The following is a 27305-nucleotide window of genomic DNA, read 5'->3' as shown; positions in this document are numbered from 1 at the left end:
GAAAAACAGACGAAGTTAAGAAAAAGTGTCTAAAAAGGTCTCTTAGGAGCCGCATGACTGCAAGAGAGAGCGGATGAAGTAGGATCAAGAACATCGGGACAATATGGCTCGAATTTGATGAATATTCATGGGTTCTGCCACGATTGTCATTGGTTTACTGGTCCCGCATGAATGATCGATTGTAATCAACGTCTTGAGGCAACAATAATGCGGCGCAGACGGTAATCTTCGCGGCTATCATGGTCGGTACGTACCGTCATGTCGTCTGACACTCAGGAAACGGAAGTAAGTGAACAAGAGTGTGTGTGCGCGCGCGTGTATATCCGTGTGAGGGTAAGTGAAGGTTAACACGAGAACCCCGCACATTTCGCCCGGTAGCATTTTTTTCTTTCCTGCACAAATTTTTATTTCTTTCTCCTTGCACACGTTGCTTGAGAAAAAATACAATTCGTAGTCTACGAAATGGTATGTAGGCCCTTACTATTTTTTCCTCCTATAGTCTGTGAAAGGTCTTTTATAAAAAATGATGGTACATCTGTTACAAGAGATTTGAGGAGTAAAAGATTTTGATTTAATGAAAGATGTTACACTTACGAGACCTATTTGAAGAATGCCCTTTTTACTGCTGAACATAACCGCATTTCATTGTTTTAGAAACAAAATAAAATGGTTGACGAAGCATTCTCTACTTGTGCAAGTACACTGGTTGTTGTCAACTTGTTTTCCCCTATATTATAAAAAAATATATTTGCCCTAATCGTCGTGTTTGTGTTAGGCCCTAGATTGCGAGACGTAATGATAAAGGAATTCAAAATCTAATAAAATAACTGCTGAGGAAAGACTAGAAAAGCTACATAAATTATCTAAGGATTGACGATAATACTTTTGACTATGCCGTGTCAAAAGTAACTGCCTATCCAAAACACAAGACTATCACAAACAATGTGTATGAGTATTGAAGATCGTCCGATGGTCACTCTAAGATTTTTAGCGACTTTTATTGAACAGTTCAAGTATATTTTGTAGCCATTTCTTCAATAATAACCTCAAATTCAGTATACATCATCAACTTCTTTTATAAAAGGCAATGCCAACCAATTAAATTTTATTAAAGAAATTTATTATAAACGATGACCTATTACAATATCAAAGATTCTTGTCAAAAGGAGGTTTATAAAAGATCTTTTATAAAATATTGTACAAAGTAATACGGGCCTTAGACAAAAATGTTTTCGCCTCATACCACGCGAAATATCATATTTCATTGTGTGGCACCTGATTTTTGTCATTCTTCGTATTGTTATAAATACATTGAAGTCTAACCAGTTGAAGAGAGAGGTAATTGTATATTGAATGTTAATTCACGGGATTGGAATAAAATATGATTTTGTCATCCAAACCAAATTCAATCCATCTTAAGAGTATCTTATACCTAATTCTGCTAGACAGCTATTTTTGGTGACATATTAGTTGCTTAAAACCTACCCTAGCATCTTGATATGTTTATAGCGGGCAAAGTTTCAGCATTAAATTAATATCTTCCTTCTCATCCTTCGCATTTTCTTCCCGCAAACACGGATTTTAACTTTCCCTCCCCCCTCACTACTTTCTCAATATTCCATTTCTTCTCTCCTCATTATATCATCAATAAGTTTATTCTCTGATTTATCAATAAGTCCTCTGATTTAATTACACGAAGAAAATACGAAAAATGACAGAGAAATATTCAAATAAGTTCACTTACGCTAACACAGGGCACTTTGGAAGGAGTAAACCATGGATCCTTACCTAGAAAAGAGGAAAATGATTATTAATAATCGAAAATATACTGTTACACACATACTTCATAACTCCGAATCATAAATTCAACCTATACGGCTGAAGGCGAAGCCAACCTAAAGGCTGCGAGCGCCGATACGCTGTAGGCTGCTAGCAGGTAGCAGAGTACCCTACTGGCAGGTAGCGCTTGGCTTGAGTAAGGATTATTAATACCCTATCAAGCGAAGGAAACTTTCGGACCATAAGCAGTTTTAATATGTGATTATTTAGAGATGTTTCCCTATGCTCTGTGCCTCATGCATGCATTGGTAATATCAGACGATGTAAAACTCCTGACTACGCGTATAGCATCTAGGTTCCTGTGACGTCACGTGGAGTGGCATCGCATGGGCGCCAATCTGGTCTTTTTCAAATGAGGTTCAAATTGACCATTAACATTCGTCTAAACTGGGATTTCTAAAACCAAATAATTTGTACATTATGAATACACTAATGGTGGGTAACGTATCGCAATGAATGCCTTTCGTTTTTTTTTTCGTTGAAAATTCTTCTACTTTACATCAATCATCACCGGATCTATATACCTCATTGGTGACCTACCAAATTTGGATGGTGTACAAAGTAAATCCTTCAATAAATCTTTTCTGAGTCTCAAAGTTGAAAATTTTACTAAATCTTCACTATAGACCGAAGTTAACTATTACTGAATTATAGCAAAAATGGGAAATTTTGGAGTATGTTATTTAATTAAGTTTTCACTTTTTAAATTAGCTGCCCTTTTTTCACAAGCCTTGTAACCTTAATGTTTGTGAAGTTGAAAATTTTAGTAAATCTTCACAATAAACAGAGTAATATTATTGTAGTTTATTATGGGTTATTATGGAGTGTGATAGTTAAAAATTTTTTGATATTAAAGTAACCGCTCTATTTTCACAAGTCAATATTTGCGACCAATGCTACAGGCCATTCTCTTCCGGCCCTCTAGTTCCATACGTACTCTAGTGTTTGAAAGTCCAGCGAACACTCCTGGATGGACCCATAAAAATAACTCCACGAGAGAGGCATCACTTTTATGTTAGATGATTTTCACGCTTTAGGCATTTAAATCAAGCAAAAAAAGCATGCTCGATGCCCCATCTCTGGCTGGAAATCTTTTCGAATTACCCACATGATTGCTATGCGAATCGTTACGTTTTTTTCTCTCTTCATTTTTTTGAGTGTTTATCCTAATGACATATTTCCAACGCTTCACCCAGATGATCGTATATGCCTACCATTTGATGCCCTTGCATGTCGGCGGTAACCGACTATCTAGTCGGACTGACCAAAGGAAAAGTTGTTAAGATAGTCATCATAACTTTTAAACATCCCTTCCGACAGGCATAGCGACGAATTTACCAGCGTTTTTTCCTCGGGACGATCAGCTTATCGGATGCCGATGCGGTGGTGTTAACAAAAAAAGACGTATCAGATGGCTGCCGAAACGCTTAGGAAAGGAACTATAATGACAGCTCGGAAAAAAATTCGAAAATATCTGTTGCATCACCGTAATTTAAGCTTAGCTCGAGAACTTCCGTCTGTGCTGTATCATGGTGACTGGACTTTGGAAGCCTGATAGAAACGACCTATACAATTTGGCGCAGAAAAAGATTACCTAATTTTTATACCCCGAGCGTATTTGAGAAAAGCTTATTCTCACTAGTCAACTCAAGGCTACGACATTAAAGGACTCTAAAGTACACTAATATAGAATACGCTTCTTTTAACACGTTACGTACCGAAGTATTTAACTGTAGAGGAACGACGTCTCTGGAGAGATGCGTTGAGACTGAAAATACGTACCAATTTGAGCAAACTGCCTTTGGTCTAAACGTGGTTCAAAACTAATGTTTGAAATATAACTTTAACTTATCAAAAATTGTAATACGCCCATTCGTTATAAGTGTCGAACGACAACTAAAAACGTCATACCAAATGCTTATAGAATGTTTTAAAATTGTTTAAGTTTACGCTCCTTAATTACGAGAATTCTCGCCATCCGTAAGTAACGTGTTAATTGTTCTGTAAATTCTCTCTGAGAAAATACACCTCGTGTAATTGAATTATTAATTATTTTACTGACGTTGTTCAAAGTATTGGTTTAGAAGTGATTTGATGGATATTATTAATATTATTGAAATAAGACGGAGACGACAAGACAACTTAATCGGGCAGAAAACATAATCGGTACGACGATTTGACGAAGACAATGATGGAAGGACAAGTGGATGTGAAGAAAGGCAAAGGAAGTCGCAGAATTAGTGACATGGAATACGTGATTACGGATGTAAAAGAGAAAAAATACAAAAATAAGAATAGATTGAGCTGAAAAGACAACGAAGTGGAGAGCTACGTCAATCTAATCTTCGGATTATCGACTCATGACGATGACAACATTATATAATTAAAAACGCTTGCGGATATTTGTCTTCTTAATGCGAAACGTTACGTTTTCACACCAGTCGCTGCAGGCCACCAAGAATACGTACGTAGTTACGTTACAACGATTCAGCAAAGTAAATAAATATAAGTAAATGACTATCGTTTGAAAATATATTAGCGCTCTCTTTTGGTCGAAAATATTGAACTAACGAATTCGTTGGCACCATTGAGTTCTGACATATATTTTGTCTGCAACATATCTTATCATACGGTCTTTTCACATTCTGATGTGATGTTAAGAGTGCACGCACTAATGAATGTTTTAAACATTTTACTTAGATTCTTATTCCGTGAAGAATTAAGAGAACAGTTGAAAAATATCTATTCGAGCTCTACTATTTTCTGAGCATCTTAATTTCACCGAAAAGGTGGATGATTTTTTGTAGTCTACTCTGTCACTATATGTTAAGGACTGTTCCACCTGCCTTCTTGGTCACCAATTAATTGCATTACGTAGTCCCCAATGAGAACTGGCCGGTGCTCTTATTTTCTTATCACGGGGTGAAATAAAAATAAACCCGGTGGATGCTTAAACTTTTTTTAAATTATCTTTAGTCTTGTCTGATCCAAGTCTGGCACCCGCAATTCGACCGACACCCAGAAGGCAACGGAGGAATATTCATTCATTCACTCATTCAATTTCGTCCACTCATTTACAATCCTCTCTCATTCCGTGTGCCCTCGAGTCTTCTTTTTTCATTTTACGGAAAAAATAGTTTCCCTCGCGTCCGTCGTCGTGTGAGCGTCACTTCAGGCTCGTAACGTAGGCGGCGAACGGCTAGTTTCCCTCGTCAGCCGCCAGGCGTCGCCGCCGCATCGCTAATGAAGGCGAGCGTGTGGGAGAAGTGAGTAGCGTGTCGCGAACCCGTCTTCTCTTCCCTCTGTCACCATTACCCATACAACACTACATGCACGATCTAAGCTTCCCCTCTTCATCCCATCCGCTGTCCATAGTTCCCCGCTTGGTCCCGGTGACAATTTACTAACCACGAAATATGAGGAATAATTCAGTCAAGATTCAACTATGTGGGCATTACATCAAAGGAAAACGGATGCAGCAGTAGGAACATAAAGAAGAGAATTGGTTTAGGTATGGTATGGTATTTGGAGAAGGCTACCGACAGCTGAGGTCGTTTGCGCCATGAGGGTAAGGGAATGGAAGGAAGGGTGGAGAGAAACCCGGCGTCGGCATTAGCCTACTCTTAACAAAAGACGCCAAGGGGACCACGGCCTAACGTCCCATCCGACGGACGGAGTGTTGCGCTTGAAATTTTCTCCACACAACATTCAACCAGGGATCAGGCTCACGCTGTAAATTCTCAGCCACCGCCGGGATTTGAATCTGAGCCCAAGAGGTGGGAAACCAATACTCTAGCCACCACACCAACCCGATCCCCGAATTGCTTTAGCGAAAGAGGCGTAGATGAACAGGAAGGAGTTTACTGGAGGATCGTTATGTGAGGGTTTTCAGAAAAGGGTAGAAACGAGTATGATCTGGACTTTAGAGCTTTACCGTGCGGACACATGGAAATTTAGGAAAGAGGACGAGAGAAGACTGGGGGTGGTACGAGATGAGAGTGTTGAGGAGAATGGAAAAGGTGAAGTGGACGGAATAGGAGGCGGATGGACGAAGTGCTAGACATGGTGGGTGAGGAGGGGCAGCTTATAGATAGGATACGGAGGAGACAGCAGTTATGGAAGGGAGGGGATGCTGAAAGCTGCGTAGGAGGGTAGATTGTTGGGTAAACGAGGGAGAGGAAGGAAGAGAATAGGATTTTTTTTAGATAGAAAGGGGCTTGATTGCGAATTGAAAAGTGAAATCAATGAAGGGAGGGGAAACTCCATTGTGATTCTTAATTTACTCCATGTAAACCTACCTTAATCAGTAGAATATTTTAAGAAATTCGACCAAAGCGAAGCCGTTCGAAAAAAGGAAATCTCAACAAAAGTAAGAAGGAAAAATATCTCTGAAACTGGTTTTTCGGTTTTCTTCTACGCAAGGCTCTCCTCTGAGGATTGCTTAAGAAAATCTAAAAAAAAAAAAGTTTTTGAAGGTATTTTTCAGGGATCCAGGAATAGAAATATGATAAAGTTGAGTACTCCATTCCTCCTTCCCTTATTCGGTTTCCTAGAACTCCTAGGATGGGCCTTCTTCATCCGATTCTATGACGGGGGCTCATCATCTTCACTAATCAACAATCCTAACAACGGTTTGACGATGCTTTCCATTCAATTTTCCAGTCAGCTTGGACTTTCATACTTTGGTGTTTCTTCTCTTTCACATATTTTATTACCTGTTCCATACATTTTATCAAAGGTCTTCCTTTTCCGTTATTCCTATCCACTTGTTTCTCGACGAATATTTTCATCAGGCTAGTATGCTTCAATATACGGCCGATCAAGTTTTTCCGCCATCTTTAAGCTTGTTGAGGAACTCTGGCATCTACATTTTCGGTCATTATATCAGTTGGGCGAGAGTTTTTTCCTTCTGAACCGAAGGAGAAATACTAATACTTCATTGGAAGATAAGAGGAATGCTTTTTGAGTCAATAAATCATTCGAGTTCAGCGTGGCGAAACTGCAAATTATCGGTCCAAGAGTTATCGTGTCATTAGTTCCCGACTCAGGCCCTGGACGACGGCGGTAAATCTTGTTGCATTTCTTCGTTGGGTACGTGCACTGGCGATAGGGAAGTCGCCTGTGGTGTCATTAGTCCCCTGCTGTCGCGATTAAATGACCTCCGAGGGGGCGCCACTGAATAATTCCAAGTGGCTACGAGCCAATTTTGGTTTACACGCGCTTGGCTCAAATATATCGTATTTTGGAAGGCCGCGCGGCCTTCCCTGGCAACGGGACATTCTTGTGCCCAAAAAAAACCCTTAATGACTCCAGTGAGATATCTCGCTCATATATGGTCGCAGATACTCCTAATCCATTAGCAACCCCATTGGTATGAATAAATGCCTGAAATTTATATTATGGCAATTGATTTACTGCGGTGGGTAACGATAGTGATACATTTCGTTGAGCGGTATGTTTCTTGACATCGTATACGAGTTTTTGGCTGAGAGTAATGTTTCTCCGATTTACAGTTCATCCATTTATTACGTTGTTTTGCATTCATATACTGTAAGCAAGGCCTAACAGATGATAAACTTACTAGAGATACGGAATTGTTGGTTTGTAAATTTAATTAAAATTAATTGGTAAAACTTAATTATTATTCAACTGAAAAAGGCGGATTTCAACACGCGAATTTTATAATTATACATATTTTATTCAAGAACAGGGTGTGAAGGTGAAGATGACGCAATGATACTCGGGCCGTAAATAAAATATATTACCACGAATAATACAAAGCAAGTTTTTTTCAGCGAAACAGAAGAAAACTCGTAAATCCGTGCATAAAATTTACTACCTGATGTAACCTGGTCGAGTGACTGCGTTTAACCTGCCTTCTTTGATATTGTTTTAAGTTTCATTAACAACAGTAAGAAACCTTGAAAGGAAGAGTGGAAGCATTCGAAATGTGGTGCTACCAAATATTGATGAAGGTAAAATGGACTGACCGTGTAAGAAACGAGGAAGTTCAGTGAAGAGTGGGAGAAAAGAGAAGCCTCCTAAAACCCTGAAGGAGAAGACGGGACAACTTAGTTGGCCACATTTTGAGGCACAACGGCCTGATGAACACTATCATAGAAGGACAGGTGGAAGGGAAGAAGGGCAAGGGACGGCCCCGAATGAGTTACATAGGACAGGTTATAAAGAATGTAAAAGAGAAGAAATATGTTGCTATAAAAATATTAGAGGTTAGGAGAGAGGAATGGAGAGCTGTGTCAAACAAATCTTAGTATTGTTTACTTGATGATGATGACGTGTACATCAATAGGTTGGTAAATATGGATTGTAGTTTAATTTCACAAGGAAAAAGAGAGTTTACCCACTATCCCGCGGGTAAATGTACACCATTTCCAGAACTGACGAAGGAGTCAAAAGTTTTCTATAGTATTTTAGATTGACCATGCATCTTTGTTTATTTATGTACATTTTTGTTTACCATTTTCACGATTTGCACTCTAATCACGTAACACGCAGAACAAATACATTTTGGTTACGGGAACGACCTACCTTTTATTAGAAGTACCATGGCGGTATATTGGACTTCCTATAGAAGAAAAGAAATACGTCGCTATGAAAAGGCTAACGGATTGGAGAGCGGAATGGAGAGCTGCGTCAAACCAATCTTAAAATCGATAATAGCTTTTCGGGTTAATGCCGCGTTAACTCATTTTTGTTGGACGACAGTTTCTGGAGCATTCCAGCTCCCGTCTTCGAGTCCAAATGATCTGTACAAGTTCAAGTTCAAAATATGTTTATTTCACGAGCAAACAGGTACATAAAATTTGAAATAACAACAACAATAACAAAAACAATAGCTCGTGAAGCTGGTCTAGGCTTGCGCCTCTTCAGCGTAACTGGCAATTAATCACTGATACGGGAGTGGTATTGGCCCGGCATTTGCCCTAAGGAGGTGGGAAACCCGTAAAACCACCGTCAGGCCACCACAAATGATCTGTAGAACTTCTATTCCTTATATAAAAGGCTAGTCAGGTGCGCACTGACTTGCTCGGTTAGAATAAGCGCGCACCTGACTAGCCTTATATATAAGTAACTGCAGATCACTTGGACCCGAAGACTGGAGCTGGAATGCGCCCGAAACCGTCGTCCACCAAAATGAGTTAACTCGGCATTAACTCTAAAAACAATTATTAATTTAACCACTGCGGAGCCCTCCATGACAATCTTAGTACGGTATGGTATTAGGAGGAGTCGACCGACAGCTTAGGTCATTTGCGCCATGAGGGAATGGTAGCTAATGAAGGGTGGAGAGAAACCCGGCGTCGGCATTAGCCTGATTTTAACGAAAGGCGCTAAGGGGACCACGGCTAAACGTCCCATCCGACGGACGGACTGTTGTCCTTGAAATGTCCTCCACACAACATTCAAGCAAGGATCGGGGACAATCTTAAGGCCGTTTCACACGGGGCTTGGAATTGCGCAGGTTAGAGCTGCATTAATTTCTAAAATGGCGTGGAATTGCGCGAATGCATGAACGAAATTAGAACAGGGGCTATTTTGCTATCTCACGTCCACGCATTCTCGCATGTGTTCTAGCAATTCACCGCTTTACACGACGCAATGTTGACTTCGCCTTCGTACACACGTCAGATTGTGCAAGTACATGCCCCCTGTGTAAAACGGCTTTTATATTATCATTCGCCCTGAAGACGATGGCAGAGAAGGCCATTGGAACGTTGGCAGCAATGTCCATCCTTACCCGGCTGATTTCCCGTGAAGATTTTATCAACGGCTTTTATATTTACCAAATTGTGATGATAATTAATAGTAGGGTTCGAGAAGAATAATAGTTTAGTAATGAAGTATCCTCCTTGAAAATGATTTCCTCGTCGTCGTGATTATTTCGTTCAAGGGAGGATGGCGCGGTGCATGGCGGGATAGAGCAGCAGCTGGTGACGACGACTGCGTTCGTGCAGTGCCCTTCAGAGTGAGAGAGAGAGAGAGGGGGGGGGCATAAGGAGGGTGGGTAGAAGTGGAGCCATATGGCACCAACTGCCGCATTGCACCTATTGTATTCCGCATCCCCCTTGCCTTTCTATTTGGGCCTCCTCGATTTCGAAGTGTGTCGCCGGGCCATACATCGCAAAATACGGAGAGTCGTTGAGAGCGTCACGAGCGGGTTTTGAGCGTCATCTATTCGCGATTAGGCGGCGGAGAGATCGACATAATATATCCTAATGATAAGTCACTAACTTTGACCCGATATCACGGTTCATATTTTTTTTAAATGGGTAGATATGGAGGGGTAGTTATGGTGAAAAAAATATTTTTCATTTATTCGTTCTTCCTTTCATGGTTTTGAATACGAATATTACGAATGAGGATCCTCAAGTTTTCCTCTAAATGTGTTGTCAACCAAAGCGCATTCAAATGGGTTTACAAAAGTCGCCACTCGCGTCGCTGACGGACAAACTGATCCTAGTTCACGGGGAAATAAGGTAAAATTAGGGGTATTAACCGACACTTATACACATGATGATGTGATCTAGTTCAAGTTCATTATTATGGTATTCCTCTCAATGACAAACTTTATACTGCAAACTATTGGATAAAATTGGATCACATTGCACTCATTACCGCGCCGCGGGCATTTTTGATAACTGATTAACATGCGAACGATGTTGGAAACAGAAATCGACCTTGCATTGTATGGAATTGGACCTCCTCTATGCATTCCACTTGGTTTTGAAGGAACCGGATAAGTTACCGCCCAATAAACGCCATATTGTTTAGACCATTAGAAATCCCAGTTTAGACAAATGTTATTGGTCAATTTTAACCTCATTTGAAAAAGGCCAGATTGCGCCCATGCGATGCCACTCCACGTGACGTCACAGGTACCTATATTCTATACGAGTAGTCAGGAGTTTTACATCGTCTGAGATTACCAATGCATGCATGTGGCACAGAGCTCAGGGTAACATCTCTTAATAATCACCTATTAAAATTGCCTAAGGACGGAAAGTTTCCTCCGTTTGATATATGGTATTAATAATCCTTATTTAAGCCAAGCGCTACCTGCTAGCAGCCTGCATCGTAGCGGCGCTCATAGCCTCGCACCTGGGTGGCCTCACACGGTGGCAGCTACACCCAGAATGACGTCACACGGGCTTTTCACAGTATTCATACTCAGCCGTCGCATTTTCGCGCGCTAGAAAATTTTCGCTTTTCATTTAATCGCGAAAAATAGATGTCGTCATTTAAAAATCTAAAAGCGTGAAATGCGTACTCCAGGAGTAATAATCTTTCGATTTTGGCAATTAAAAAAATAATAGGAAACCACCCTATTCCGTGCTGCGTGTGAAACGGCCTAAAGCCAGGCTCTCTAGCTTTGATCTCCGGCCGTGCAGGTGGCGTGGCGCCAAACCCTTTTCCCTTAATAATGGGTTCTTGGGTGGTGGTGAGGATGCTCTGTCATTTTGCGTGCGATGACGAAGTGGCGGTACGTTCCCTATGGTTGAAAGAGAGGGTCCTAATACGTCAGCCACCCCATCTCACTGAGTGTGCGATTCCGAGGACGGACTTCCTTTCCTTTGCCTCCGCTATCACCTTCCACGCTCCAACGCAGATCGCTCGTTCCCTTCCTTCCGATGCGTTGCAGGAGAAGCACTGAAGAGGGGAATGATACATCCGTGCGAGAGACTTATCAATTCCACACGAAATCCCAAAGTGGACGGATTGAATAATTTTAATAATTTTTCGCAGATGAAAATTAAATGTTTAATGCTTAACACTTGGCGTGCCAGCCCTAAAAACCACTAGTCATTCCCTGTATGCCGGCCTTTTTTAGTAACTTTTTCAAAATCCATTACAAAATAATCGCTCATCTCATGATAATTGAAAAAAAATAATATTTCGGCAGGCTTATGCTATCTATCGGCTTCAAATGGAACTAACTATACCAAGGAATGAACAGAGAGAGACAAATTACGTCTAGTTGAGGAATAACTCATTTAAATATTGTCGGAGAGAGAATTCCGTCAATACACGTGTATATCGGTTTTGTAGTTGTCTCACCGTTCAGTCAATTGACGTAATTGTCACACTAAGTATTATCGAATATCCTAGTTTTATAAATGAATAGCTCCTGGCATCACACTGCAGGTCCGGAAATATGGCGAGGCGGAGGGGGCACGTGCCCCGGGCTTCAGAGTTCAGGGGGCTGAAAATTTTGAAAAGTTTATTTCAAAAAGTTATGTAATTTATCCATTTTTTTATTTAACCATTATTATTAACTCATCAATTATTAAACAATAATCTTAATAAAAATTCCTAAATCAAACATACGGTGTGAAATTTCAACTACCACATCTAAAAAAATAGCTTACGGATGTATCATAATTTTGTCGCCCGAAAAAAAACTAGGGCCTGCCTCTCAGTCGCTAAGGTATTTGAAATGAACTCTGGTGACGGACTGGAGAATCCTTTATTGCAATATTCGTGACCATACCCATTATGGGCACTATTCATTTGAAGGCTCCATCCTCCTCTAAAGTGTTAACAATCGCGTAACGAAATGCCCTCTAATCTATTCTGCCCATACCTATGCCTTTTGATTCTCAAACACTATCGCATCCGACCACCTTGGCGAGAGCGCGTTGATTCGGTGTCACGGCGAAATTGCGGCTGTTTATTGTCCCTCGTCACGCCAAATTGACATTGAAGTGAATAACGCGCATTATGAAACGGAAGAAATCAGAGACGAGGTTAAAAAAAGCAACGGGAGCGGTCGTGTTGACACGAAGGATGCGATTCCTCGCTTGAAAGATCTTTCGTCCGTGAATAAATTGATCGAAGTCTTAATCAAGGGAACTATAGTCGTGGAACAGTCTTCTGTTTCCATTCACAGACGAAGTATTTTGAGAAAACATGGCAAGGCCTGCCTCTTTCTCTCCCCATAGCAAATGCCTATAGTCGTAGGTTCCTGCCGCGACGCCGCACAGTGCGCGGAAATCGGAAAATCCGGAAAAATAATTAAATGGCTTTTTTTTTATGATTATAAACTTGAAACTTCGCAGGTATACTAAAAAATGATTGAAGTTTGTGGATATGCACTTCATTTGACAGTCAGTAACGGGTTAGAACTATATCAAATGAAGTTGTAACGTTTTTTATTTTCTCTTCAATGGTTCACAAATATTCTTATTGCACTTTAACAACACTTTTTATAAGATAACAACTCGAGAGCAAAGACACACCCGCACGCCACAACTATAACAACCCAACTCACGATACACTCCATCCCGCGCCGTCAACAACAATCGCCCCACTCCACCTCTGCTGCTCATTATTGCCAGCTTCATTGTCCTCCTCCCATCAATCGTCACATCCCACCCAAAACAACTCAAAATTAAGTGTTACAAAGTACATATCCATAAACTTTAATCATTTTTAGTATACTTGCAAAGATTCAATTTTATAGCTCGAAAAAAGCTATTTTGTAATTTTTTCCTGCTTTTTCCGATTTCCGCCCATTGTGCGCCCCTCGAAACATTCAGAGCTTGCACGACAGGGCAGAAGATCATGGATCGGGGAAGAGGTTGCGACATTGACGGACCAATGCGAAAAATCGGATGTATTAATTCGATAAGCGCAAATAAATGCTGCTTATATCATCGCCACGGATCGGCATTTTTGACCAGAAGACTATGGCAGCAATGCCATTGAAACTATTGTCGTCACACAGCAGATTACGCGATCAGTGGCGGCGACTCCATGGGCCCTGAGGGGGGTCCAGATATCGAGGTTTGAGTTCTCAGGGTTCTAATGTTAATCATATGACTCTTCTAAAATGCTTAAAAAACTTAAAACTAACTACTTATAAAATTTCCCGGGGCAAAATCCCCGGTTTGGCCCCCCCCCCCCCCAATATCTTTTGTAAGTCAGCATCCCTGGACGCGATAGTAATAAGGAGGTAGTAAAAAGACCACATTGGTCGTTGTAAGTAGGTAAAAATTCGGGGAATGTTAATGTTTGCTCCACTGAACAACTCTTAACTAGGCTGGTCGAGGAATTTCGAAGAACCTGTTTCCAAGAACTAGATACTAAATGGAGACATTAAGACAGAGACTATTTCCGCCCTGTCTGAGCCCGCTGCACCTACCTTTTTTCCTCATTACCACTCATTGCCAAGCGCTCCACGATGGAAGCACCACTATGAAAAAATTGTATAAACCTGTTTCAAATTTTTATACATTACCATGGTAATGTATATGAATGTATAAAAATTTGAAACAGTTTTATACAATTTTTTCATTGGGGCAGATACACGCAGATGTGAACGACTTCCCCGATTTCCTTTCGTATAAAAGGGTCGCGCCATTGCACGCGGCTATTTATAATGCGCCCCGTGATAGTCATTCTCTTCCGCATTTTGAACTCCCAACGAAACACACGAGTTTTTTTTTGTTATTATACCCTGAACTGTGTATAATAACTCAAAATACAAACGGTAGCAACACCTCTGGAGGCGCTCTTCCGAACCGTTCGAATAATAAAAAGGATTCACAATTAATCATCATTGGTATTATTGAGACGAATAGAAAAAAATCAGCACATGATGTGATTCTTTGTAGATTGAATGAACCTTGGTAATTCACCTTCGAGAATATAAAATTAAGTGGAGATAATTCCAATTCATATTAGCAAAACTTCGGCTATGTAAATAAAATGCGTTGCTAGAACATAAAATTAGTCCCAAAATCATAATCGAAATGTATCGAAACCATTTCATGAGTAAATCATGAGGAGCTTGGCCAAACCCGTCAACGTCACACGCATCTTGAGCCGCACTTCGCATTCGCAACTCGAAACAGATAGCTAAAAGCAATGTCATGGATGTGGTCCTCAGAGATAATATATAAAAAAAGCGACGTTAGTGTTACGGATTCACGCTGGAAGCAACAGACCGAATGGTAAAGGTATATGTATAAAGAGGTATATCTGCTCAAGTATACGATCGAAGAAAGTACGTTTAAACAAACATTATCGTCGGAGTAGGTCAATAAAACCCGTCACATGATTTCTTATTTCGTCAAATAGGATCTTAGGCTTTCCCGGCGAGTTAGTGGCAAGGATTCTTCTCGGGGTTTCCACCGAGTCAGGTTTTCCATTGCCTACTTTTTTATCCTCGCCTTGTGCATCATGACAGATGATAGCCTTGATGTCAGACCCTTGCCGGGAAGTCATACACCACGTGAATGGTGCGTAAGAGGAGATCAGAAACCTTAGTTCGACAATCACCTGCATTGATGACGATGCGCAAACTGAGGACAGAAACGTAGGTTTTGGAAAAACTGACCCGGTGGAGAACCCGAAGTCGGATTTTATCCTTTCGATATTGTTCGCATGAGCATCTATTACATGAACGTCTGCATCGATCACGATGCCATGTAAGTTTAACGTAGAAACGTCGGCTATCAAAACATTGACCCTGTGGAGAACCTGAGATGAATTAATATAATCGGATTTAATTAGTTCAATATTGGTCGCACGAGTACCTATTACATAGACGTTAACTCTATCTATTTGCATGTCTATAGTAGCTATGCACGGAGGTCTATCCGCTACTGCAGCGGCCGTTGACGGCCATTACTCAGGTTGGCCGTGGCTATCTCGCCGTGGGAATTCCCGACCTGAAACGATCTGCCCACGTCCTCTGAGTAATTCATGGCTGCTGGGGAATTCTCCGCCCTCCGCATGCATACATCTATATTCCTGCCTCTCCATCTGCACGTCGGGCTGCGAGCCGCCACAAAGGGACGCCTAGACCTTGCACCAGATACAAACCCATGATAGATGTCTCTTTGAGGTCAGGAATGATTTAAAGAAAATTATAAAGTAGCTGGTATGTATCATTATCCAATTTTATCATTAACAGTAGCATGCCTATTTTTGCTGTACCTAATAAATGGGTGGCATTAATTATTCAAAATTTCAGGTCGAAATTGATTATTCTCTCACTAATCATGATAAAACAATTTCAATATGTTTTGCTCGTGAAAATCAAATGTTATGCTCAACTATTACCCAAATTTTATCATTCAAGAGCTCCTAAGCAACACATAATATGATCAAATTATGATGGTGCGTCGAAAATTAAACATTTAATCAATCAAGTTTCTGGTTATGAAGTTTTACCTCGTATCACAGGTAAAAAAATAATTTCAGTTTTTCAACTATTTTTTATAAGTGGCCAAGAGCTCTCTCTACTCCAATAGGCTACCAGGCTCCCTTTAAATTTTACTATACGGCCGAAATTGAAGAGAAATTTAAAATACTTTGGCTGACTAATGATTTGGCTAATTTAGAAAACCATTCATTTTTCCTTTTCTGGCCTATGCCAAAATAAGTCGTTTAATTATGCCCGGAATCATAGCTCACTAAAAGAATTAGATAGGTGGAAGGATAAGATATGTTACGACGTAAAAAAAACATTTTCGTTCAGCTATTTTATAAAATTAAAAAAAAGCAGAATTTGCCACCCTCTTTTCATGAGTAGGTGAGGTCATCAGTGCAAGGGTGTGAAACAGTAAAAAGATAAGTTACAGCCAAAATAACTCATCTTCATTCAGCCATTTTCTTAAAAAATTAAATGAAAGCGGAAGTCGCCGCCCTTTTTTCATGAGTTGGTTAGGTCATTAGGGTTATGGTTCGTTAACATTCGAGGATTTTGTTTAGGGGTGTTCGAAGGCTTCCCTCGGGTCTTGAACCCAGGACTCTACCCACTAGTCTACCACGCCCCACTAAGCCTTAAAAACCCGTTGAATTTTAAACGGGTACATACATAGGTAAAATCGCTCTATGCAAGTGTATTTACGCTAACGGGCGGAGACCCCAATGCTCGCATCTCTCGTGATACACGACGAGGCGACGAGAGCGGTCTGTTCTGGTTTAAGTGGGTCAGCGGCCGGAATGCTGCAGCGGCGGAAAATGGAGGTTGCGACCCAAGAGACAGAGTGACTCATAGACACGAACCGGCACGGCAGGGCGGATAATGGAGAGGAGAATCGCTGAGAATACGAGAATTGCGGTCCACGAGGAAATCCCCCCCAACAAACCGTTTCAGGATTTCAAAGGGAGGAGGTACACCCGCTGAGTTAGGTAATTAACGCATGTACTCTAACATTTTCAACGTTTTTTATATAAATTCGCATTATCGTTAATCATCCTGTCCGGGTCAAACCTTGCAACTCAATTACATCCCACTTTCCAATTAGTTATCATGCTGAAATTTTAGGGATAACTCAGAACCAGATGAAAATGCAATATGCTAACAATTTTACTAAGATTTTAACTGTATCTCGATTGTTTTTCAGAATTTAAAATTGAATATTAGTTTATTATGGTATATATTTCAAACTAATATATTTATATAGAAAATATATAAGTTTGAAAAATGGCCACCAAAATCCGATGGCAGCGTTGCGATCATTTAAAGGAACGGGAGAGATGGAGAGGAATAACAACAAATGTATTCACATCAAAGTTCATTGAAAGATTGATCGAAAAATATGCTAGCTAAAGAAGAAGGAGGAGGAGATAAAACAAAAAGAAAAGACGGGTAAAAGAAGAAATTTAAAATGTATTTTTAAAAAATTCAAATTCTTCATGGATTTTGTAAACATGGAAAATTCCACGCTGAAAACTTTAAGTTCTAAAAATATTGATTTTTATTTTGTATAATTATTTCAAACACGCTGGGAAGAGATAAGACAAGAATGTACTTAAGATGACGCATATCATCCTCTCGACCGAACTCATTTTGTTCTTTTTGTGTCGAATACATTACTCACTCATAGCATACGCTAGTATCTTAAAAATACACAGGGAAAATAGGAAAGGGCCTTTTAAATATTTTCCTGCTTCTAAAATATAAAAAATTACATCTGACAACACTGAGATGAAATTTACTAATATGAAGTGCAAGCAAATACTCAAAAGCTACGACATGAGCAAACATGGTTTGGAAATAACCGTACGACAAAAAAGCGGGACGATCGACGTAAGAAAAATCAGTAATACTCATGGTAAAATGATAAGTTAGTACAATTGTAAGAAGCACGTTTCAATCACTGCATCATCATAAACTGTTTACAATCTTTCCTCTTGGGTATTTCTGACAGCTTTCTTCTTGTGGAATGCTCTCTCCACCGCGCAATTATACTGATGATTTCTTTCTTGCCTCTCCCATCTCTAGTAATACCGCTTCCCAAACAACAGAATTCATTAACAATCTTTGTTTCCCAATCGGAATGGTCAGAGACAGGTCTTCACTAAATTCCCCATGAGATAATCATAATAGATACATTAACACCCTACATAATTCTTCAGCTTTATATTCTCGTTTACTCATTCCACATATTTTATTCGAGGTCTTCCTTTTACGTTCTTGGAGTTTACTTGTCTCTCGTTAGTTGTTTTCATCACTCCATCATTTCTCAAGATTGAATTAAGACATATTAAATTGAACCACCTTCTTCTAAAAGTTATCGCGAGGCTTTTCCTTCATCCTATTCCTCCCAGGAATTTCTCATTGCTCAGTCGGTTGATTTATTAGATACTTATCAATATTCTGTAGCATAGCATTTCGAAAGCTTTGATTTATCTTGTTCGGATTTCGTCCTTTTCGGATTATTATTGATAGCGATAGAAATTGAAAAATAAAGAAACAGGTACTTCAGTTCCTCGATTCGGCGTCCCCTTGTCGAGCTGTTCGCGGCGAAAAATTAACGGCCTTTAAGTTGATGACGTCACGAACTCATGTTGGCTCATAATTTCCGTGGCGTAGTGGATTCGTGGACCTCTCCATCTTCTTACGGATTTTATGCTGCCATTTTTACGCACCTCAATTTCGTAGAGAAGTATACTCTAAATAAAATAATTTTTTCCTTACTTTCATATCTAACTAGACTGGTGTAAGTAGACCTTTCATTATTGTGGAATGCTCTCTTAGCCTGATGATACTGATGATTTTTTTCTTGCTTCTTCCACCACTAGCGCTACTCATGGTAAAATGATAAGTTAGTACAATTGTAAGAAGCACGTTTCAATCACTGCATCATTATAAACTGTTTACAATCTTTCCTCTTGGATATTTCTGACAGCTTTCTTCTCGTGGAATGCTCTCTCCACCGCGCAATTATACTGATGATTTCTTTCTTGCCTCTTCCATCTCTAGTAATACCGCTTCCCAAACAACAGAATTCATTAACAATCTTTGTTTCCCAATCGGAATGGTTAGAGACAGGTCTTCACTAAATTCCCCATCAGATAATCATAATAGATACATTAACACCCTACATAATTCTTCAGCTTTATATTCTCGTTTACTCATTCCACATATTTTATTCGAGGTCTTCCTTTTACGTTCTTGGAGTTTACTTGTCTCTCGTTAGTTGTTTTCATCACTCCATCATTTCTCAAGATTGAATTAAGACAGATTAAATTGAACCACCTTCTTCTAAAAGTTATCGCGAGGCTTTTCCTTCATCCTATTCCTCCCAGGAATTTCTCATTGCTCAGTCGGTTGATTTATTAGATACTTATCAATATTCTGTAGCATAGCATTTCGAAAGCTTTGATTTATCTTGTTCGGATTTCGTCCTTTTCGGATTATTATTGATAGCGATAGAAATTGAAAAATAAAGAAACAGGTACTTCAGTTCCTCGATTCGGCGTCCCCTTGTCGAGCTGTTCGCGGCGAAAAATTAACGGCCTTTAAGTTGATGACGTCACGAACTCATGTTGGCTCATAATTTCCGTGGCGTAGTGGATTCGTGGACCTCTCCATCTTCTTACGGATTTTATGCTGCCATTTTTCCGCACCTCAATTTCGTAGAGAAGTATACTCTAAATAAAATAATTTTTTCCTTACTTTCATATCTAACTAGACTGGTGTAAGTAGACCTTTCATTATTGTGGAATGTTCTCTTAGCCGGGCAATCATACTGATGATTTTTTTCTTGCTTCTTCCACCACTAGTAATTCCGCTTCCCAAATAACAGAATTAATTTTCCTACACCAGTTTTTATTCACCCATTTTGATTGCGAACGCCGAAAAAGCAACGATGAAATTCCTACCTTACAATGATCGCGAAATGGTCACGACGAACACAAATATCATCGCTTAAATTAATAAAGCGGTGAGAAAGGCCGCAGATACACGAGCTGCCTGGCGCGACCTCAAAACTGCATTTTATGGATACGGCACGACTGCGCGGCATTTGGGTCAAGGGTAATCGGGTTCTGCACCCGGCACGGCCGAGGAAATCCACCACCGAGCGTGGTTTTTTTTTTTACAACGAAAGTGAGGTCACGCACGCGACCGGTTCTTTTATTCTCGAAGGTGAATGAATGGATCGCAGGGAACCGGAAGAGAAGAACAACATCCTGGAACAATGCTCTCCAGCGCGAACAATGCTCTCCAAACACAAATGTAGTTCAAACGGAATGTAATAGAAATTTGGGTTTTACGAGGGCCTCATATGTCAAGCATCATAATCTTCAGGATAAAATCGGTGCTCTTTGTGAAAATCGATGTCAATGAATGAGGAAATGCTCGGTTCACCAATTTCCTTGAATTATTGTTGATTGTTATAAAAATTGAAAAATAAAGAGACCAGTATGGTCTCAAAGTTGATGACGACACATATTCATGTTGACTCGTAGTTTTCCGTGTCGTACACTGGATTCGCGGATCTCTCCATCTTCCGGGTTTTTGCCGCGTTGGTTGTCAAGGGTTGACACGTATCTACCAGGCGTCTTCAGGCCGAAGTGCTGATGCAGATATTTTGGCTGCGTTTATAGTCACGAACTCATACCTATAGTGTCACCGCGTCTCAGCTATTCATGCTAGTCATAGCTGTGATCATTTATTTTCATAGTATAATATAATTTTTAAACAAGATTTAAGCTATCTCCAGAAATACGAATAGCAAAATTTGGAAGAAAAACATTGCAGATTGAGAGTTAAATGCGAGGCAGGCATCAATAACTATCAGTGGAAATATTAACGAAGTTCATTGAGACAAGGGTTTTTTACATAATATATTCCCGAGAAGAGCTTTTCCTCCAGAAATATATGATGAGATAACATATAAAAAAATTCTGTGTAGTCATTGTTACACTTCAATTGGAAAAAACTACGTAGCCTATTCATTACCGGTTTACAGCGAGGGAAACGAATATTTTTTTCTTGAAATAATTACGTAGCATATTGTGATATCACGGCGTCACAGCAGTTCGCACGATCACAGAATATGAAAAACAATAAATAAATGGTGTAAAAATGTTGAGAAACAAAACGCATACATGTAATAATATGATAAATGCCCAAGACATTGCAGGAACAAGAAACAGGGGATGAAATATCGAATGATTCAACACACGCAAATCTTGAATGAAATAATGAAGATGCACTAATTAAAAAAAAAAGAATTCCAAATATTACTATTAAGGTCCACTACCGATAAAGGTAGGCATAGATGGAACATTTTGCGAAATACCACGGCCTATGACTTCCTATTTTAATTCGTAGTAAGGCCCACTGCCATTCATTTTATGCATAAATTCCATCCTCTTCCTTCCTCTCCCTCTTTTACCTAACATTATTCCCTTTAAAACTGTTTTTAACATCCCTCCATCACTCAGAATTCACTCCATCCAAACCTTCCGTATCCTCTGTACCTCGTTTATAAGTATTCTTTCCTAAACTAAATTTCCCGTATTTTATCGATCCCCTTCCTCTCCGTCCAATTCACCTTCTCCATTCTTCTCCACACCCACTTCTCGAAGACTTTTAGTCTCTTCCAATCCTTCCTCAATGCCCACGTTTCCGCACCGCAAAGCGCAACTTCTTCTTGCTTAATCTCAGACACTAAACTAGCTTTTTCTTTAACAAATTACATAATGATCCTCCAATCACCTTCCTCCCATTCATCAACGTCTGATTCGGTAACGCAATTTTAAAATTTTAAATGGTTCAACACACGCAACACTGGAAGGAAACAATGATAAACGAATAATACAGTAGATTCCGTTTAATGGGTCCACCGGTTACTTGGGGCAGCCGCTTAATTGGGGCAGATCTTGAAGAACAGAGCCCAATAGAGGAATATCACAGAGTATTCTCCGCTTAATTGGGACAGTATGCCGCTTTATTGGGCCATGAATCGGCGACATAGACTCGCTACTCGCGATGAAATTAAAATTTTTTGTTTTCAGAATACTATTTTTTATATTTTCCTCCTTTGATTTACTCTTATTTTTCACAAATGTTCCTATTCTTGCCCTGTTTTGAAATCTCTTATTGATAAACTATCCGTAAGGGGATAGGACTTTTCTTAAATAGGACTTAGTAAAAGACAGCATTCAGCATCGCCCGAGGCTATGAGAAATATTTTCAGCTAAATTGTTATAATTCTTAAAAATGATAATAAATTAACTTAACTCGCTCATTTATTAATCAAACTAATAATTTAATAAACTTAGGTTGCATTATGAATGTTCTTTAGTCTTCTTTCTATCATTTCAGCGTTTGTTTATGCTCATACACAGGATAGTTCGCTTGGCGGGGCAGCCGCTTTATTTGGGCAAAGTGCACAAGTCCCGATATGTCCCAATTACCCGGAATCTACTGTATAAGTTAGAGAACATAATTCCGAGATTCTACCATCAACAAACTACTTGACAACAGGAGAAGACAATTCACAAGCCCATATGCGTTACCGAAAATATACAAACACGCATTGTATGTAAATGAAGGTAATTACCGCGGAATGTGATTTTCCAGTTTCTCGCTGAATCGCACTCCGAGGGAATATCCCACCCATTCTCTTCACCTTCTAGCGCGTGGGAAAGAGTATTTCTTCACTGCTTGCCCCGGCAACATTGTCGTGAAAGAGTGACTGTTCGAGTTTACACTAGAGCAAGAAAGGAGAAGGTTTACGACGTCGCTAGACCTTGACCACTCTCCTTCGTGCGCAGTACGCTGAGGGAGCTTTAACTGTATCAACAGAGCGGCGGCTGAGCATTGGAAGGGATAATCACCTGCAGGTATACAACCCACTCCTCATACAATTGACTGGTAATCTCATTTGCAGAAATAAATCATGAACAATAAACAACGATGATTGCAGGACTATCAGGACCAAATGAGATTGATGAAAAGGCTTCCCCAAAATTATTTGGGAGAAGCTGGTATTTTGGATTCTCTCTCGCGTTTTTTTTTCGAAATTGACTTGTGTTACTCATTATATAACAAATAAGACTACAAGGAGGATTCAATTATTCATAAAAATGGAAGTACATAATACTAGGCAAGTTACGCTTCGTGTAGCTGATGACTGGAAAACGTGATTGTTGCGTAAATGAGAGATTTATTTCAACAATGAAAGATGTCGGAGTAAACGAGTACTAGCCCAGTCCATTCAGTGTTTTTTTTTTAATTGAACTTTTTTAATACTTCGCAATCATTTGTATAGCCCAAAAAAGTGAAATAAAAAAGATAAAAAACATACCTTTTCCGAAAATAGTGTAAAATTCACTAAAAAGTAAAAAAAATAAGATTTTAACCATCCGGAGATTGAAGCGTGGGTGCTGATTAGGCTAAGATATTAATATTTCATGCCCATCGTTACTCACCTATCAGACTTTTCAACACTTATTCCTAATGTAGTTTTACTGCTTAGAGAAATTTCAACCGTTTTTGGAAAAAGCATGTTTTTTAATCTTCTTCAATACATTTTTTTCCCAATTAACTTATCGTGAAATAAAAAAAAAAGTTAAAATATTTTTTTAAAAATTTTATTTACTTAAGGCCTGCTCACACGGTACATTAACTCGTATGAGTTAATGTCGTTTCATTAACTCGTATGAGTTAATGTCTAAACGCATGGACGCGTGAATGAACACGAAAATGCACCGTGTAATCAGCCAACTAGTGTGAATGCATGAACGGGAAATCGAACCTGTTCTAATTTGATTCATGCATTCCTACATGTTCCGTTCCGGTCCACGAAAATCCTCCAGGCAAACAGACATTGTCGCGTTCACGTTAATGTATCGTGTAAACAGGCCTTGAGAGAGTTTTCAACTCCTCGTCTCCAGGGATAGGCAACTCACCTGTCGTCTTCAATGTCATCGGGCGAAGGTGTAACCCATTTGATCTCCACTCCCAACACCTCTCCTTCCCTCACTTTATCCAACATTGTAACGGAGGAACTAGAAATTCGCTCCGTTTACTGAATGCATTTCTCCGCCGCGCCGATTTTGAACTGCATCGTTCCTTCTCCAAAGCACACACTTCCTGGAGAGTCATGGGGTTTCGTTGTGCGGCAAGAAATAACAAAACAACTGCCACACGAAGTTTCGAGGAGCGATGAGGAAAGGTTTTGAACGAAAGGGTTATCAGTGCTGGTTGAAGAAGCTGCTAAGTATGTCACTGAAGTATCGATGCTATGTTGATGCTAGAACGTGATCACAGGTCCGAAATCGAACTCTGTAGACGTTCTACTACATCCAGCGAGTACGAGCACAAACAATGTTTCCAAGGAATCAATGTAACGTTGCCAGTTTTATGGCCGGCGACCAGAAACCAGTAGAACGTCACCGACCCACTGCTCGATATTTTCTTGAAGTTGGGTAGTGATCCTCTGTCCAAAAACAAAAATTGTGTGCCAAGACGTAATTCTACGCCAAGCAATTAGGAGCACTGGAAATTGTTATCAATGCGACGTTGCCAGTTGTGCGTCGACGACTCGTTACGAGTATGGAGACGTTGGGGACGTTTACGTACGTCAAGACGTATTCCTACGCCCAGAAATTTGGAGCACTGACAATTGTTATCAATGCGACGTTGCCAGTTGTACGCCAACTATTCGTGACGAGTACCGGGATGTTGAGGACGTTGTTGTACGTCCGTCAACAGCGCAGCGTGACTGCGATGCGTATTTCCACGCCGACGGTGCGCGATATTAAGGAGAATAAACAATCGAGCTTGCAGGTGAACTCGTAGACGGAGAGGCGATCACAGTCGGGAATCATTTCTCGGCAAAGTCCAGCCACTGACTGTTTATACCACTCTGCTTTCTGCGTTCACTGCGCGTCCCGATCGGCTCCCTCCACCTACGGATCGCCAGAGGCGGCCTTGGGAGATCGGCGCCGACCTCTCTTCCTCCTCCAATGCGAATGAGAGTAGGAGGTGCGGAACAGGAGTCGGAAACGATTGTGCAACACCTCGCGGAATAAAGGGAGGGGGATTCGATTCAAACGAGCAATTTTCGACTTTCGCGCAATTCCAACCACAATTGAAATTCGCAATGACTGTGATTACACAGGAGTCGTGTTGTGGTTCTATTTTTAACTCTCATGATTGTGATTCATATTCTTCTATGATTCTCATAAATGTGTGGAGTGATATCCTCCGAGCTTAGCTTTTAAAATTTGAGCTATCAGAATGAATACCCATGCACCCAATCCAAAAATGATTTTTAAATAAAAAAACCTTAAAACTTGTTATAAAAGTTATAATAAAGAATCATTTTTCACCAAATAAAAAAAAAAAGATGAATCAACCCAATTTTCTCTGAGAGGCTGATAGAGGGGCCCGGGTTCAAAACCTTCCGTTAATTTTCAAAACACGCTGCATCATCTACGTCCGGGGGTGGACAACCTTCGGGCTTACATAGAATATTTTCTTGAGACTAACATTCAGGTGGGATCCGCTTTTGAAGTGAGGATATAATCTGGGGATTTTTCGGGGAATATTGACTTACTTTAAGTACGTGCGCCCTCTCTAATTAAAGAAAAGATATTTTATATCGTATTTTTACGGCTATCTTAGCTTTTTATCTGTCCTAAATGATGCAGGTGATCTCAAGCGGCTTGCTAGCCCCTCCTAACAGCCTAAGGCGAGGCTTATCTTGCGAAAAAAAAACCGCGCTAGTGAACCAAAAGACCGATGTTCGGATCGCCCACGCTGCGGAAGATGCGAAGGTGATGGTAATGACCGTGGAGACGGGAAGTAGGGAAGCTCGGAAAAAGAGGAGAGCACGAATCTGCGCCTACGTTGACCTCCTTCCGTTCGGAAAGATAGGGCAAAACGCCACGCAGCGTATAACCGGGATATCTACGGCATTGATCAATGAATAAACCATATACGGGTAGTTATGAACCCAGAGCTGCCGTGTAACATTTGGAACGTTGTGGTGGGAGTTATTAACATTAGTTAAACATGCAGTGCTGTAGTTGGGCCGGTACGGCGTACCCCCTAAAATACAAACTCGTTATAAGCGTACCGGTTAAACTACCTTTTTAAATCTGTAAATAAATAGCCCTACTGTAAATTTTCCAATGGATTTCAGAAAGAAATATCGGAAATGATTATTTACATATTCAGAGTTATCTCATGGCACAACTTGGAGCTAATTGGGCCCATAAGAGTTTGACATTTCAATCGCGATCGGATGTATAATACATGTACAGCTCAGCTGAAGAAACAGCGTGTTGAAAATGTGAACCACTCGACGAAGTCCACTACGAGTCCATCTGAAACCTCCTTTAGTGATTTTTGGTGAGTACCGCCAAAACTTTTGTTGACTGGTTACATGAAACATTGTAACTGAGGTAAGTAGCTAGGGGAAGTGAAAATGGAGGGCTGGAGTATACTTATCTTGGGGTCGGTTAATACAAAATAGTATTAAAATAACCATAGGGTATACTAAGCGTGGAATTCCAATACCCAAACGATAATAGAAAAAAATAGTGTGGAACATGGCTAAATTATCGTGAAACTTTGGATCGCGCAGTTTCGTTGTCATTTTTTTCATGCGCTTTTCGTGCGTGTTTTGCTAGCTCAAACCTCCTATCACGGAAGAAGATATCTCGGGATAATATGGATATAATATGGATTGGAGGAGTTAACTCCTGCGAAGGCATCGATTCGGCTATGAAACAATTCAAATCGATTTCAAAACCGTGCGTACGGCAGTCTGCTGTTCATTCATGAAAAAGAAAGATACTCAGAAGGGTTAGAAATGATATTTCCCTTTCCATATTTGTCATTAATTTGGATATTAACACCCCAACCCTTCTCCTTGATTCCATTGATGGCTTTAACGATGCAAACATTAAATATTACTGGGGACAGGGCACACCCTTGTCTCACTCCTTTTCCTATTCTTGGGTAAGCTTTAATTTTTTCATGAACAATTCAGAGCAATGGAGCTATTTCTTCGCTGATTTCCGTATTTAATTTTTCTCTAACATTTTCTATAACATGGCGTTTAATATTTTGGTACCATGAATGAAGAAGATAATACAAAAATCGTGTCGATAGAAGTTGATGACTACGTTGACTCGAGAGTTTTTGATAACCAAAAGACAACCCAAGAACTAGCATAGAAGGA

General features: G+C 40.1%; 1 protein-coding gene across 3 annotated transcripts in view; it reads right to left on the bottom strand.

Annotated features, from left to right (window-relative positions):
• Positions 1–27305, bottom strand: part of LOC124164191 (tyrosine-protein phosphatase non-receptor type 11-like) — a 1101414-nt gene that overhangs the window by 89541 nt on the left and 984568 nt on the right. Inside the window, exon 1 of one of the 3 annotated variants that reach the window (XM_046541403.1) lies at positions 24022–24963. The exons of the other annotated variants lie outside the window; for them this stretch is intronic. Coding sequence (XP_046397359.1) covers positions 24022–24107 — 86 coding nt within the window. The 5' untranslated portion in view covers positions 24108–24963. Of the gene's footprint in view, positions 1–24021; positions 24964–27305 lie in introns of those variants that run through there. 3 annotated transcript variants of the gene reach the window in all.

This window comes from Ischnura elegans, chromosome 8 (genome assembly GCF_921293095.1).
Source record: "Ischnura elegans chromosome 8, ioIscEleg1.1, whole genome shotgun sequence".
NCBI classification, from domain to species: domain Eukaryota; kingdom Metazoa; phylum Arthropoda; class Insecta; order Odonata; family Coenagrionidae; genus Ischnura; species Ischnura elegans.
The sequence above is the reverse complement of the archived record's forward strand: the minus strand, read 5'-3'. Positions and strand labels throughout refer to the sequence as shown.